The 17,867-nt window shown below is 31.3% G+C and overlaps 1 protein-coding gene across 1 annotated transcript in view; it reads left to right on the top strand.

Annotated features, from left to right (window-relative positions):
• LOC139487832 (plexin-2-like) overlaps positions 1-17,867 on the top strand; it is a 40,534-nt gene that overhangs the window by 7,051 nt on the left and 15,616 nt on the right. Inside the window, exons 2-11 of the mRNA XM_071272992.1 lie at positions 4,984-6,079; positions 6,963-7,172; positions 8,090-8,209; positions 8,761-8,864; positions 9,497-9,602; positions 10,654-10,801; positions 11,449-11,545; positions 13,243-13,342; positions 14,862-14,963; positions 16,472-16,570. Coding sequence (XP_071129093.1) covers positions 5,093-6,079; positions 6,963-7,172; positions 8,090-8,209; positions 8,761-8,864; positions 9,497-9,602; positions 10,654-10,801; positions 11,449-11,545; positions 13,243-13,342; positions 14,862-14,963; positions 16,472-16,570 — 2,073 coding nt within the window. The 5' untranslated portion in view covers positions 4,984-5,092. The remainder of the gene's footprint in view (positions 1-4,983; positions 6,080-6,962; positions 7,173-8,089; positions 8,210-8,760; positions 8,865-9,496; positions 9,603-10,653; positions 10,802-11,448; positions 11,546-13,242; positions 13,343-14,861; positions 14,964-16,471; positions 16,571-17,867) is intronic.

Raw genomic sequence — 17,867 nt, 5'->3', positions numbered from 1 at the left:
TATGTTTACCCAGAGATATTTGTTCATTAATGATTAGCTAAATACCTAATCTTTAAGTGTAGTGAGTCATGTTTTGGCTATATTTCTGCAAAAAAAATGTTTTAGGGACCAAATTTGGTCGAATTTTACTCTTTTTGCTTAAGATCCACAGTACTTAAAATAGCTATTAGCTCTGATATTCTATACTGTATTTCACCGTATATGATTTACTTTAATAAATATATTTTTATAAAGCATATTCTCAGTGTATGTAAAGTGCGGATCCTAAAATATCATTTTTACTGTATATGCCATAAATGTCTAATGTAGAATGATAAATAAACAGACGAACTTTTTTTAATTTTTGAAGAAAATGAAGAAAAATAGTTAAAATGTATATGTTCAGAAATACATAATACTAATAAAACAAAGTAAGAGATGCGAGCGGGATTTATCGCGCCTAAAGCCATCCAACTGTGAAATATATACCAAAATAGGTGAATTTTTTAGGACATTTCACGAACAGATCGTGCAGGTGCTTTATAACTAACAGGTGCGATGTTGTTGCAGTAAAAAATATTCATTTTAATACAATTATTAAAGTTGTATAACGTAGAATATGTTTTGTCATTCAGTTTCTTCATATTTAACTAAATTCCACTATGATGATTTCGTAATGCTAGTCATGTTTACTGTCGAATAATGATACTATTCTTTCATTTTAACTGTGGAGCGAATCATTAGTATTGTATATGCGGTGCATTTTCACTGTATAATTATTATTTGTTTTATCTATTACAGCTCATTTCTTTAAGCATGTAGAGCAAGACTTTAGTTGATTTGCTTGCTTTTTTTTATTGGATAATCATTATGATAACACCCAATTTAATTCAAATATTAAAAATACAGGTTAAACTATGCCTTTTCATATTGTTTAAAAATGTCAATCTTATTTACAAAGTTTGTATAAACAATTATACAAACAAAGCAAGCAAGCCAACCAAAGTTTTGCTTTACATGCATTAGGAAATTAGCTGTAAAGCCTTAATTTAGCCGACTTGCTCAAATAATAGATAAAGTAAGAGAAAAATTTGATAAAATTAAACTTACGGATAAAAGTTTGGTTTTAAAACACTCTACTAAATTCAATAGAAATAACATTTATTTCAAATGTATTCCATTTAGTTTCTTATAAAGCGTATAGAGATCTTTATCCTTATTTTTTTTATCCATTTCCATGACACTTCACCACTAATTACGTACATCTTGATATAGATTGCACCTTTGTTTTCCCGTTTAAAAGGTTTTACACTGGAGCCCTTTATAACTTGCTGTTCGGTGTGAGCCAAGACTCCATGTTGAAGACCGTATTTTGACGTATAATGGTCTACTTTTATAAATTGTGACTCGGATGGAGAGTTGTCTCATTGTCACATACGACATCTATATGGCTCAAAAACGAAACGAGACGGGATAAAAAGGGATGAAAAAATCTACGCTACTTTTTTAATATATTTATAATGGGCTTTATATGAGTCAAAATAGAGTAAAATAGTGGGTCGCATTTGGGTATAAGCGTCACGCCGGATTGCCGATTTTTTGCAAGCGTGACAGGTGAAAGTCAAATGATTGTGTAGAGAAAAACGGGAAATGAAGTCTAGCGGGACACGGATAATTACAAAAAATTAGAACTGCATAGTATAAGCGGGATACGGGAATCTGACAAAACAATAAGCGGAATACGGGAATCTGCCAAAACAGTAAGCGGGATCCGGGATCAGAACCCCCCAATGAGACCCCAGAAAAAGATATTTTTTGTATATTCATCCTATTGTTACAGTCATGCCTTCAATGACAAAAGTATCCGATGCATGCATTTTTTCATATTTTTGGTCCCTTTTTCAATTTTGTGGGGTCCAAATTTATAGACAAAAGTCCTTTAATATAGATATTTGGAATTCGTTGACATGCTGAATCTGACCATGTATCAAGTTTGGGGATTTTTTGCCTAGTTGCTGAAATAGCCCACATAGAGTTCCAAAGGGTCTAAAATCAACAAAAATGAATTGTAGCATGCATTTCGTGTACAATAACCCAAATGTGCATGGTTTTACCTCTGTGGTAGTATCCATTCGCGGATTTAGAATTTTTCATAAGTAGGGGCCCACTGACTGCTTAAGAGGGCCCGCTGCTGTCACGCTCCAGTGATTCACTATATAAGTTAAAATCAAGGAGAAACGTAATCTGAAGAATACAATATGACATTTTGAGAATCGCTTTTGTTACAAGTTTGAAAAGCTATATATTTGATGAAGAATGAATGAGGAGTTTGTATTTCAATTGAAAATACATGTATCATAAATCCTAAAGTCATCAACTAAGTTTTTTTTCATTTGTTGCAAGTGCATTTATCACATAATTCTACAATAAAAATTCCTCGCATCTTTGAAAATTCTACATTAATAATGACTGCACTAACAGTGATTATTCATCGCATCTATAGTTAAAATGGATCGCTTTCAATAATCGATATGCTATATTATGATGCTTTTATAACACTTATTTGAAGTTTAATGCTATGTTTGTATATTTAAAAGACATATCACAAGAAAATATGTTAAAACTTAACTTAAAATCCTTTAACTTGATATTTTCAAAACGTAAACAAATACAGTTTTCCCATGATCCTTTATTCTACAATAGACATACCCGCATATAACAGTAAAAATGAACTAGCTGGATTCGCACTTTATATACACTGATTCTGTTGTTCATTTAATGATAAACTATGTAAAGCTATCTGCCATAATAAATTAGCTGTTCATAATTGAAATTTGGTCATTTTGAGGTAAATTTTTCATTGGTTGCTAAGGAAATTTATGTTCCTTAGCAACCGACAAGAAGGACTGGGATGATTAAGATTTTAAACTGATTTTTATGAATAATGCAACTAACTTTTAAGTTAGAGGTAGTTTTTCTATCACACTATTTTTTTATTTGGCCAGCTGGTTGTTGATGCATACAGAGAATTGATGTAAAAGTGTCTAATCAGTATAAATCTTATTCAAAAGGTAAGAGATTTTTAATATCGATTGTCCGATCTCATAATTAAGCTCTTGTCTAATCAAATTATGTCAAGACATGATATCATACGAATAATAATATGTTCAAAACGAAATTTATCACAACCGGTAGAAATTGCGCCTTTAACAACCCTCTGTGTGTTATAACTGCAATGATAGAAGCAAACAAAACGGTTCTATTTATATATCATGTATCTGTTGAATAAAATTATGATACAATAGTTAATCAAAATCGATAACGGTAAAAAATTTAATTATTCGAAACATAAAAGAGGGACGAAAGATACCAAAGGGACAGTCAAACTCATAAATCCAAAACAAACTGACAACGCCATGGCCAAAAAAAAAACAATAGTACACACGACACAACATAGAAAACTAAAGAGTAAACAACACGAACCCCACCAAAAACTAGGGGTGATCTCGGGTGCTCCGGAAGGGTAAGCAGATCCTGCTCCACATGTAGCACCCGTCGTGTTGCTTATGTGATTACAAATCCGGTAAATAGTCTAATTCGGTAGGTCATATTTATGAAAGGGAAGGGGATTGTAGTTACGACGTAAGGAACATATCCGATATCATTTGTGAAACGGTTATTCCATAACGGTCAACCAACTCGTGATGGCGTCCGTAAAATTTACGAAGGGATGATTTCAACTTCACCATTTGGAACTCTTGGTTTAATAGCTTCCTTGTGAGCAGCAAACCTCTATCAAGAAAATCATGATAGGAAATACAAGCACGGGAATAACGTATCAATTGGGAGATATATACCCCGTATGCAGGTGCTGCTGGAATGTTGCTACTTAGAAATGGAAAGTTCACAATTGGAAAGCTGAAATCATCTCTTTTGTCGTAAAGTTTTGTTTTCAACCGACCCTCATTGTCAATTTCTAGATGTAAGTCAAGATATGAAGCCGACTTAACTGTATCTGTAGTATCCTTTATCTCTAGTTCGATTGGATAGATGCGTTCCACATAGTCACCAAATTTTGAAAGTAGTCCTTTTACTTTGGTGTTGTCATGTATATCATTATAGTCCAGTTCGTGAATGAAAAAAGTATAAAACAAATACCAACCACCAATGTTAATTCGAATTTGGGGAAATTCATGATAATTGAGAAAATCTAGTGTATTAATCAATTGACTAAGTGTAATGTAAATACTCTTTATGTGTTATTTAATAATAGAAGGTTTCATAGCACTGACTTTATGCAACTCTTTCACTCTAATCGTGCTCAAAAATCGACATTTCCTCAGCAAAATGAATCAAATAATTTACGCCTGTACGGCTGTTTCAATTATGACTATAATTATATAATAATCTTTGTTGAAGTTGTAGCCACATTTGTCAAATGTTGTGTTAATTACAAATGGACGCAGCATGGTTTCAAACCCCTGTATCTCAGATAACTTGACAACACCGTCTGCACTGTGTCAAACGGCCTATACCACTAGACCAACTAAGCTGTATAGAAATAATACTTTCGTTAGTCAAGTAATGTCTTACTTGTATTTATGTGATGAACAACTTATGCAAATCAAAAGGTCAATGATAGTGGTTCAGCATTAAAAAAAACTTATATATACATTATACTGGTTTTATCTTTTCCATGGCACAGGTTTGTATTCATTGTTTTTTAGAGAGAGAGAACCTAAGTCACTCTGTTTAAACAAAACTCACAACACATTTACATCATTGATCAAACCTGGACAAACTATATATATACAGGTAGCAAGTGTTTACATCATAAGCCATATAAGTAAGTATTGTTGCAAGGCTGGGTTATATGCTATAAGCGGATGAAAATGTGATAAAAACATACGATTTCACATGTACATATTCATTATGCTTATTATATAGACTAAATTAGCCTCATGAGGCCGGTTTTGATACGTAATTCCTAAATTTCAATTTCAGGTTTCTTTGAAAAGAGATAAGGAATACAATTTTCGAAGAATGGCTTTGTGTACACTTCTATCGACAACGACTTGATTTAAAGTAAAGTACAATTGGATTAGTTATCAGCATGGTTTTGAACTCAATACTTGTGCTCTTAGGAGCCGTTATTGTCATTCAATCAAAATGTACGAATGCATCATCAGTGTACCAAGTGTATAAAAACTACAATGAGACATTTCGGAATTTAGCTGCTACATCAGACTATATGTACATAGGAGGCAACAGTATGATAATTCAGTTAAGTCCATCTTTGATATACTTAGACAAAAAGTATGTTTCAATTGATGGTTCAACTTCAAAGTACCCTGAAAATTGGTTAGTGTCTACCCAAACCAAGGAATCTTTAATTGTTTGTAATTTTAGCCCGAAATTAGATACACTATGTGTAAAACTTAATAGAGATCTTAGTGTTGTTTCTAATAGTTTAAGTCTGATAAGCAGCAAATCATCTACTAAATATTTAACCACTACATTTCAGGAAACAAACATTTTGATTATAGCATCGTCAACGTGTTTATCGACTGTGGCAGAAAGTCAAGCATGTAATTCTATATCTAGTTTTTCTGTAGATACTTTTCTTCAACGATTCCAACCATATAAAGGAAATAGAACGTACGCTGTCGAGTATTTACGAAAAACAAAGCATGTTACTTTCAAGGCTATTTTACAAATAGAGAAGTTTACATATTTTGTCTTTAATACAGACAGTGGATATTCAAAATTAGGGAAAATGTGTACAGGTACATTTGATATGAGAACTAACGGATTTGAAGACACACCAATCGTTTGCTCACAAGATGGTAAAAACTACACACTAGCCCAAGATGCTGTGTACTGGCATGGATTCCTGTTTGTTGTTTTTAGTGATGATTTAATCAATGTGATCTGCAAATATAATATTACAAATGTGAAATATATTTTCACGAAATCCAGACAAGAACGATTAAAATGTCCATATAATTCTGATACTGCAAACGAATACTTCAAAAAGCAGAAACTAACAGGCTGGTGTTTTAATCAAACAACAAGACAATGTCAATCTGACCAAGGAAATGTAAGTAACGCAGTTTATTAAATATACTTTCTTCATTAAATAAACATTATCCTAAATAAAGGAATACATGTTTGCAAAGTTGTTGATATACCAATATAATAAATGAAGTATGACCTATTTAAAAAGGATTGAAATAATGCCACTCATAAAACAAAATACAAAATATGAATGTTAAATTAACATGTATTTAAAACCTTATATATGTTTATTTTTGTCATTTCTGTGTCCTATGAAGTCATGATACTAATATGTGTGTCCCTCTGTTCTGCCTCAAATCTATGTGGTTTTTTTTATATATGCGAGCTATGATGTTGAAACACCGTATTATCCCAGACGATCTACAGAGACCTTTATGGTAGACGTTTAAATATCAAAATTGACCTAACACGGGCACATATATTAAAATGCCAATGTTTACTTGTGCTGAACTTTGGACCGTGATATAACACAAAATAATAAAATTCAACTGTAGAAACATTGAGAAACAAGATCTAATAGGCTTGACTCATTTGATTTGTAGACATCATAAGAATTAACTAACAAAGGACAACAAAAAGTATAGAACACAAAAATAAAATAAGTTAAAAAAAACTATATATGAGTAATACATTCAATTTACGGTTTGGTCTTCAAAGTTTTGTTTCTAGAAAGTGACAGGGTCAATAGCGCAATATTATACAGGATATGACATAGGTGAGAATTAATGGAATAGGAAACAGATGTGTGGCATGACAAAAATTTGACACTTACACACAAACAAATGTAAACAATATATATATATATATATATTGACTATGTAAAAATTCAAAAGATCAGAAAAAAAGTAAACACAAAATTCTGACCATTCGTTTTGATTATTGTGATAGTTGTAAGTGTTTTTCAGCATTTTTGTCCAGAGTTAACTGACGAATACGACGGATTCTGTAATACGACCATATTTGGATCAGTAGAAGGTACACTGCCTATAACAGAAGACAAAATAGTGTACAGCGGTGAGATTGCAAAAGCTGGTGTCATAGTTAAACTTGGAATATTAAGTTTTTTAACGCACTCAATAATATTTGCTGGAACGATAAAAGGACAAATTGGTAAAGTATGTGCACCAATTTAATTAATGTCAGTTGATTTGAACACCTCTCTTGTATGGTGGGTCATTTTCATCATCAATAAATGCATGTGGTTCCGTTTAACATATTTTTAAAAGAAAGATAACTATACTATCTTTACAAAAAAATACAATGAAGTTTTACTACATATTTGAAATGTCTTAAAATCTATTGAGAGAAATATTGTTCCAAGTAGTCTATCTTTTTCAAGGAGCTGATGAATGCATTATGGTATAGATTTTAAAACAATATTAGGGAAATACCCCTTAATATATTAGTACCAAATATATCCCAGCAGAAAATAATTCTTCTGTAGCTCTACAAATAATTACTGTTGTAAGAACACAATAAACTTTTTCTGCCATTTGATTTATTTTTCGTGTCATTTATCGGGATTTCTTTTTCGGAATCTCTTTGATGCGCACATATTTTAGGAGAAAATATGAAATGCTATAATGGTCAAGATGTAACTTTTAACTCGTCGGCAATGCAAAACCTATACGAATGCAGACTGATAAATAAAATGTGGCATTTGATTTTACAAATCTTGATGAAATCATTTTTGCCATTATATATATAGGAAGCTGTGGTATGAGTGCCAATGAGACAACTCTCCAATCAAGTCACAATTTATAAAAGTAAACCATAATAAGTCAAAGTGCGGTCTTCAACACGGACCCTAGGCTCACCGCAAGCTATAAAACACCCCAACAATATGAGTAGTGTAAAATCATTCAAACGGTAAAACTAATTTATATGTAAAAAAAACAACAAAGTAATGCATTCAAAATATGTCACTTTCATTCTTTTTTTAATAGATATGCTTTATCTCCGAAACTATGCAAAACATATATATATATATATATATAAACAATAATATCATAATTATAAATATCATTGTCAGATATATGTGGATAAATGGAGGAGCGAGCAACTAGGAACATTTAAAACCGTGCAGCATACATTTCCAGTTTTAGATATAAAAGTTCACAACCAGAATGTGTATGTGATGACTGAGAATACCGTAAGAATATTTTACAATTTATCAACATTAAAAATATTTATTATTTATTAAAAAATTCTACTCGGGACAGTATTCCCCAATATTCATGCAATAACCCTTTTATTGTATAGCAATATAATATTTGAAAGTAAAAATTGATTTAAACTAAGATTTTGTTCGTTGGTGACGTCATGAATTTTGAAGATTCATTGCACTAGTGAAATATTGGAATTTATTGTTCTCTAACTTTTGGTTACTTGCTGTGGGAAATATTATATTGCTATACAATAAAATGTCATATTCATTGTAGAATGTAATATTAAAACGCTATAACTCTCTCTCTTGAACTGCACCGACTGCAAATTGACAATCGATGCTGAAGTGCTGAGAAGGTGAAACAAAGTTAATATTTATCAAGGGCAACATAATGCATTCTATATGTAAATTTTATTTTAATTTCTAACAATCATGCATGCACTCACATAATATGAAGATAATTTAAGACTTTTAAATGTTGAGTACTAATGCATGGAAATATGATACACAGATATGAAAATCTAATTGAATTTTAGGTTATAAATATCGCTGATAATGACCCATGTCCCGTCACTGAAATATGCCTTGAATGTATGAAATCAGAAAATCCTGCCTGCGGATGGGACATTATTCCTGGAAGGTAAATATCAAGTACCCCTATTGCAATAACAATTCATAATCTTATTGACTTTATCTGGTATCTACATTATTTCCATCAGATTCAATTGGCAACTAAATCTTCCAAACTAATAAACAGCTGTGTATTAATGTATAGAACATGTTCAAAACTACATCGACTCTAATTGATATCAACGTGATCAACTTTAAATAAAGAAATCGAGATAAAAAAAAAGAGCATAAAATGAATCGTATGAACTCATAATGGTCTTAACCAGATGCCTCAACTTGGTATGCGTTTTTAATTCAAAACCATAAAATGCAGCTTTTTTCAAACATATTACATCTTTAAATATAACCGACGTGAACTTTTATTTTATCATCAGTGAAATCTCCCCAAAGGACGTAAATGGTACAAATGAAATGACTTCACAATACATAAAATGATGCATATTGTGTAAATATAAAGTGAACATGTCAATCCCCAAACAACATTGGTTTGTTATATGTTAGTTATTTACAACAGCAAGTCGAGAACAAATAAACTAATCAATTATAAACCTTTTAAGAATAGGTCAAACAAACATGTATTCTTCCCAACAGTATTGCTTTGCATGTTGATACACTTGTTAGCTCTGAATTTGACATGTGTAGATGCGTAATAACTTCTGAACAGACAACTTGGTGGCTGCCTTCTGTCGGTCAGCAATGTCTTCAAGTCGAGGCACAGGCAGTGGTAATCAATGAAACTACAAACAATGTCAGTATTTTCTTTTACCACATTGATTTTATATTTGTATTAAACTTTGAAATCAACATTATATATGGTACTAGTAATTATATAGTTATAAACTTAAAAAAGAATATGGAAAAACAATTATATTCTAAATATGCTAATATATATATGGAAAAGAGGTCGTGGGTAAGGTCCAGGATATATTATTTTTGGACGGTTTCGGGTGCCTACTTTAAGTTAACATTGAATCAAGACAAGAGATTGAGCAACAGAAACACCACCAGACCCTGCTGATAATCGTGTGCCATAATTGATCCTTTCGGTTTGAATTGCCTCGTGAAAAAAGAAAGAAAACATTGGCATTTTCAACAAACTTAAAGAGCTGTTTGATATCTTATTACTACTCAATTGATAAATTTCTAATTTTTTCTTTTGCGAGGGGGGGGGGGGGGGTGATGTTTTCATTAACTGTATTTTAACAACATACTATGCACCTCAAAATCCAATCAATGTCATTTCAAGACAACTCTCCTCAAGAGACACAGAAATTAACATATATAGGTCACCAAACGGCGTTCATCAATGAGCACAGCTCATACCGCATATTCAGCTATAAAAGGCCCAGAAATGACAATGTTAAACAATTTAAACGAGAAAACTAAAGGCCTAATTTATGAACAAAAAAATGTACGAAAAATCAAAAATATAACACATAAACAAACGACAACCACTGAATTATAGCTTACCATGGAGATCATTTTTGCGAGATTTTGAAGAAATAAAAACCCGAACACGATGATATGTTTGTGTGTCAATTATCGATTTTTGTCAAGTCCTTTTTTGTTCGGACAAGAAACAATCATGGTTAAAAAGACAATTTCGAACTCTAAAAGTAGCTATAAATACATGAATTAACCGGGTTGTTCGACAAATCACAAACTAACATTTCCTTACGCATCATATACAAATACAATCGGAATAAGCATGTTATGTCTCTGGTAAATTGTTTAAAAATAATTGAGACACCAGAATACCCAGAATTTCAAATTTGTGACTTCTGCAAAAAAAATTTCAGGTCCACCATGAAGATATGCCAGTGCAATTCAAGTTTCATCCAGATATTCCGTTTTACAACGTTTTATGTTTGAATGATTTCAATATAAGTACTCGGGCAATGCGTATAATGAACGAATATTTCGAATGTGTTGTGCCCGTTGGTGATGGTAATATAAAGATTAAACCACTTAGTACAATACCCACTCTCAAAAGTGTCTACATGTACATACAGCAGGACCGCAGGACAGAAATGTTTTTGCGCAAAAAAAAACTATTTAACGAATGATTTAGTTCAATTGGTATTAAAATATTGCAAAACAACAATGAAACATAGTGTAACAAAAATAACGAACTTCAATGCACATTCTAAAAGTCTACAAAAATTGGAACTCCCAATATTAGGGTAAAACAACTGAAAATCACACAACTGATTATGATAGGGAGTAAATTAAATACTTTCTGTTCAAAGAGTATTTTAGATTTAAGTTTGGAAAACAGAAACAGGAAGTGTCGAATTCTCAGAGAACACAACGAAACGAGAAAAACAATTGAAAACAAACACAATTCAAAGATCCAGAGAAAAAAAATGATTAGCAACAATTTTAAAGGCTAATCTTAGAAACAATTTTTTTTGGGGGAAAACTAAAACTAAATGAAGGCCTTCTTAGAAAATAAGGCTTTTAATTATTTGACGCTTGTTTGAACGAAATATAAGTTCAGGAGTGTAATGAAGTTCAATTATAAAACGATAGATATTATCAATTTCTTTACAGTGTCTTCAAAATACTATAATGCATGATTCCTTTGCTTACAGAACAATTCCAATTGAATGTGACTTTTGATTTTCAATCTCACACAATTTTACTGGGGGCAACAACAGTACAAGTCTTGAAATGCTCTGTGTTTAGTAGGTAAATATGTAAACTAATTCGCATCGAGATGGGAACCATCTCTGTGGGACTCGCTGTGAATCTCTGTGTGATAAAATATGTGTATAGATAATCCGATATGAAGCAGTTTTAAGTTATTACATAGTATCGTTATGTGCTAAGAGTGATTTTATTCAATTGTTTCTTTAATGGAAGTGTTATATTTGGCACTGAAAGTTGTACATACACAATGACACATTGTCTAGTGTTGTTCATATATATTTCAAGTATAAACTTTGAAATCATAAGGGTTCTAATTAATAAGAGCGGAAACGATCTTTAGCATAGGATATTGTGTTGTAACTGAAACAAAAGTATTTGACCTTGACGTGAACTGTTATTCACACAAAGGAATTTGTACAAACATTATAACACACACTCTGGTGTTGGTTATTATACATGTCAAGTATAAAGTATAAAATTTTAACTGTCTGTAGACCAAATTTATTATGGACAGACGGACTGACGAACGGATAGTCGGACAGACAGACGGACTGATAACGGACGGATGGACTGACTAACATGCAGAAGTACAGACTGGTAACTAAACAGACGAGGCCCGAAATAGAAAGAGGATTCATATAACAAATGCAAGTTAATAAAAATAAAAAAAAAACATGTTAGGATATACATTTTATGTTAATTTTTTGCAACAGAAAAAAATATATTGAAAAACATGCTAACGGCTTAGAAAAATGTAAATATTTGTATGCTACATGTATGTTTTAGACTATTTGTTTAATGTTTATGAACGGGATTTTTTAATCGATCGTTGTAGAAGTATTTTAATCTTTCAATAGCAATTTTGACGGGATCATATAATTAGTCGTCAGTACTATCGTACTATGGTACTGGCATAATTCATTACGAACTTTTTTTAAATTGTACTTAGTAAAATTAGGAATTAGTAAATAAATAAGAGTTTGAACGTTCGTATCGTAACCGTATACGTAGCGATATTTATGGTGCTACCAGCAATAAATAAACAGATGATATCATATTCTCCTGAATTTTGTATGTTCTTAAGGGATTATCATATCTACTCAATGTTATCTTTTGAAATGGTTTAACACTGCTTTTACTGTCTATGTTTATTGTCATTGTTTGCTATATGAGTGAACAAATTACTATAACTGTGTTTCTAAGAATATTTATAATTTGTTAAATATGCAAATTGTTTCACTTCAGAAACTGCGCTTTCTCAGCCTTGCAGTTATTCTTAATATGATTTCGTGAATTTCATTGCTCATACAATACATATGCCTGATATACTGCTGTTCATATCATAAGAGTTTTTGAAGTGTCTTTTGAAAAACAACAAATTGTCGCAAAATAAAGACAACAGTAGTATACCGCTATTCGAAATTCATATATCGATTGAAAAAAATCCTGGTTACAATTAAACTGAGGGAAAACATCAAATATAAGAGGCGAACCACTACACAAAGGAAACACAACACTATAATGCAACACATATAGAAGCGAACTATAATATAACGATAGCCATTTTCTTGATTTGTTACAGGACATTTTAAGTAAAAAAAAAGTGGGCCAAACTTGACAAGAATGATTCATTATATTATCAAAGTAAATATAAATTGATATAACATTAGACTACGTTGTAGCTAAAATCTCATAAAATTCAATTATTAATACTGTATTATAAAACTTTTTTACAGTTGTGCTGCATGTGTGAATACAAATGTTTGCTTTTGGTGTATTGAAACTGTATCTTGTGGGAGACATGCAGCAGCCTGTCCAACTTCCAACATTATTTCGGTAAGTTATGTGTCATATGGTTGTGCTTGGTGGATGAATTTCTGTATATATATATGTGTCAATTCGTTTATCGTTTTGCGAAATATAAAGAAAAGAATGTAGGTTTTGCTCGCATTTCATATTTAAAACGCACATTCTAAAAACGTTAAAAAAAACAATTACCGATTTAACTCCAACTTTTTTTTATTTGCATTCTTGCGTGAACAATATTTAAACTACCCCTTCTAAACCCTTCTAAACAATATTTAATGTGATATATGTATATATATACATTCCATATATAAAGATAAGTGATAATCTCTATTAATGATAGCTGTTTGTTCTGCTTCAGAACATTTACACTGATTAAAATGTTTGTTTGTGTTATTTTAGAAAGAAAAAAACGTAACATGAATTTAGTACAAGCAGTCAAATCTATGTGCATTCAAATGTAACTAAAAGCGATTATATGGGAATAAATTGACAGCACATCAGCATAAACAAAAATCGACGAATACAAGTTCTAACACAATACTCGAAAAGCTTATAAAAAAATGTCCGTAATCTCAGATGTTCCGGAAGGACAAGGTGTTCCTGCTCCAACCAGGTCACCCGTCATATTCATCTGTTTAAATACTTGTTCTAGTTCAATATATCATACCGGTATAAAAATGAATAACAAAATAGCAGATAAGGTGAGAAGGTATCTTTTCTCACCCAAAAAAAAAAATTAGTGGTGAATTAAGATTTCTTTTAACATTTTACATTTTTCTTAGATTTTTCTCAAATGCCCCTTTTTTATTGATTGAGGTGGCTCGGGACTATTCGACTTCGCATAATTTCACGCATGAATTACAAAAGTATTTGTCTTAAATTCGATATTTTTTTTTTAAATATTTTGATTGATTAGAAATTTTGAATCATTGTAGTTATGTGACTAATAGAATATTTTTGTTATTATCCGTATTTGTTAAAGGGTCAAAATGACATTTCACCCATTTTCACCATTTACCCGCCAAAATTTGGGTTTAAGGCAAAATAATTGGTTTTCCTTATCTGTGACCTATGTTTTTCTTGGCTCATTCTTTGAAGCTATATTACAGCTTTTTATATTACAGTTTTGGACCAATTGTAATAGAACGTTCTTTTGATATTCTGATAAAAATATGTCAACACCTCTATTTTCCCTATCATTTTATTGAAAAATGGTCCCTTTTACATACCTGTTTAGCAGTAAAATTTTGAGCTTAAATGGTCCGTGACCCCCTATTTTTTTTCGACCAATTTGATTCACTTTCTGTAAAGAATAAAATAACAAGAAATACGGCACTTCTGATAGTCCCGAGCCACCTTCAGCATGTAAACTTATGGTTATAATAAATGCCTTGATATCCTACACAAATTAAACTTGATGAAATTGGAACCTTTATTTCTAAACATTATTTGTCTATTTTATAGTTTGATAGAACTATGGTCTAAATCTACAATGGATTTGGTAGACATTAAAGGTGTGTTGTGTAATGTATTTTTTTTTTTAAAGATGACAGCAGATCAATGCCCAAGAATATCAAGTACTAAAGTATTGATACAGGCTGTTCTTACTGAAAGTTTGAAGATCAATGTTGATAATTTAGACAAATATGTGAGTACATAATTTTGTGAGTGTGTGTGTTTTTTAATTTAAGCAACTTATTCAAAGTATACCAAGTTTGCTCTTCAAGGAAGCATTACATATAAAGAAGACTTATATTATTGCCATTTCCATTGATCTTGAATATGCAATAGGAGGCAATGATTAAATAATCTCTAGCACATCAGATCAGGTAAGGGGTTAACTATTTTTGCTGAATCCCTTTTCTTTAAGTTTCCTTATCTAAGACTTACATAATAGTCAACTACATGTACAATATTTAGTTACTTTATTTTTATCATTCTATTGATGTGACTCAGTCTACTAATTTCCATAGAGGCCGCATATCAGAAGTCCTATTTTGATTGTTATCGTCAATACGATGATACATGTTTTATCAGCAAACTACACTCTAGATCACGAAATAACATTGACAATCATTTAGTATATAAAGCGTAAAACTACTTTGAATGTCTTGTTCAGTCCCTTCATTGTAAGAATTTGTACATAAGTGAGTATCCATTTTATCATCTGTGGATGACAAGAATGTGAAGCAGAAGTAAACAGTTCGTTGTTTATTCTATTAGCATACATATCTTTAAAAAAAAATATTGTAAAAGCATACGTTTGATATGCTCTCAACCTCAGTTCCTAAAACTCAAATGTATGTTTATTTAGAATGGTATGGAATGATATGAGCGTCACAGATGAGTCTTATGTAGACGAAACGCACGTCTGGTGTACTAAATTATAATCCTGGTACTTTTGATAATTATTTACACCACTGGGTCGATAGCACTGCTGGTGGACGTTTCGTCCCCGAGGGTATCATCAGCCCAGTGGTCAATACTTCAGTGTTGTCATGAATATCAATAATGTGGTCATTTTATAAATTTTTCTGTTTATAAAACTTTGAATTTATCGAAAAACTAAGGATTTTCTTATCCCAGGCATAGATTACCTTAGCCGTATTTGGCACATTTTTTTTGGAATTTGGGATCCTCAATGCTCTTCAACTTTGTACTTGTTTGGCTTTATGAATATTTTGATATGCGCGTCACTGATTAGTCTTATGTAGACGAAACGAGCGTCTGGCGTACTAAATTATAATCCTGTTACCTTTGATAACTATTTACTGTTCCTCACATTTGATTTTTGTTATAACATTGTTATTATCCGCAAATATTTGACAGTATTTGATTCAGATCTATTTCAATGGTTCTTGAAAAACAGAAAAATTATCTTATAAGCATATATTTATTCCGTGAACACAGTTAAAAATGTTAGAACACAATCAAAACTCAGTTATATCAATATATACAAACAATACACATGTTACAATGCAATAATTATAACGTATAATACCAGAGTCATTATAAAAACATTACTAAGAGATCATTTTAAATGTCAGTGTTTAATCTCGGTGTCCCTCACTCGGAACAATCATACAAACTGATAATGTAATAGTTGTTCATTTACAATTCGTTTTTGACCTGCAATCTAATTATAAGTTTTTTTAGGGTAACAAAACGGATAAACTGCATTGCATTGTTGGTGAGGAAGAGTACACTGTTGTGGTAGACAATTCATATACATTTTTGTCTTGTCAAAATGTTACAGTATGTATATATACATTTCTTGTTTTATGACGTACACATTGTCAGAAACAGTGCATTATACTCATATGCGGTAAAGCTTAGCGAAAGGTATTGCGACGTAATCAGTCAAACAAACTTTATTAGATTAACTCTTTAAGGAACGATCGTTTTCATTGGTCAATTCAAACCTTCGACCTCCCACCTGCGAATATAGAACACACGTACTATAACGTTGAATGGACTGATCAATATTCACGTAGCTGGTCAAGGTCGTTTAAAGCTTCCATCGTCGTATCTGCGTACATGATTGTGTTCTTGATTAAGCAATCACAATTCTAGCTTTTATAAATGTGCATGTGAAATTCCTTGGTTTTATAATTTTCTGCAATTGATAGTAAAATTTTAAACTTTAAAATCTTAACAGTTTTAACATCGAAATATTTAATTCAAATTTGTCCTCTGGATCAAGGGACAACATCAAAAGTTCAATAAAAAAATGAAACCGTACTTTTCTACAAACACTTTTCATATTCTTTGACAAGTTTTAGGTATTCGACACAGGATAGTGATTTTTTTTATGATTCCGTTTACTTGAGAAAAAAAATTCCGAAATTATCAGTAAATTCATAAAATGTAACCAACCATGCTTTGTTAAAAAAAAAACGCAGATGGCAAACCATGGCATAGGGGAATTAAATGTAGTTTATAAACTCCAACGATATACTTCATGAGGTTTTACTATTCTCGGTTGAAAAACGAACGTAAATTGTATATAACAATTGTAAATATGTACATGTAAATAGAAACAATCAGTTTTAAAAAAAAAAGTGTTTATTCATAAAATGTTTTGATAAAAAGGTGATTTTCTTCTTGTACATGCATTTAGTCATCCTTAATTTCTTGATATTTTGTTTATCAGTTTATCATACATGTTTCGTTTTGTATTTCATTTTTAATACGAATACATACTACATGTACTTTAGCGAATAGTTCAACAATGTTATACAGCTCTATTCTTACAGTATAAAATTAAAAAATAAATGTTCATTAATTAAAATCGAAAACAGTACATTTATATTTAAAAAAGAAGATGTGGGATGATTGTCCTTCTGTCCCCTTCTGTCCGGTGGGCGTCCGTTTTTTACAGATGTGTTCAGACTGTTCTTAAAAAGTGGACAAATCTTAACTGTGGGATAATACCTTGTATACTATAAATACATATATAAAAGAAGATGTGGTATGATTGCCAATGAGACAACTCTCCACAAGAGAACAAAATAACACAGAAATTAACAACTATAATAGATCACCGTACGGC

The sequence above is a fragment of the Mytilus edulis genome, chromosome 1 (genome assembly GCF_963676685.1).
Source record: "Mytilus edulis chromosome 1, xbMytEdul2.2, whole genome shotgun sequence".
Lineage (NCBI taxonomy): Eukaryota > Metazoa > Mollusca > Bivalvia > Mytilida > Mytilidae > Mytilus > Mytilus edulis.
Note: the sequence above shows the minus strand (reverse complement) of the source record. Positions and strands in the feature narration are given on the sequence as shown.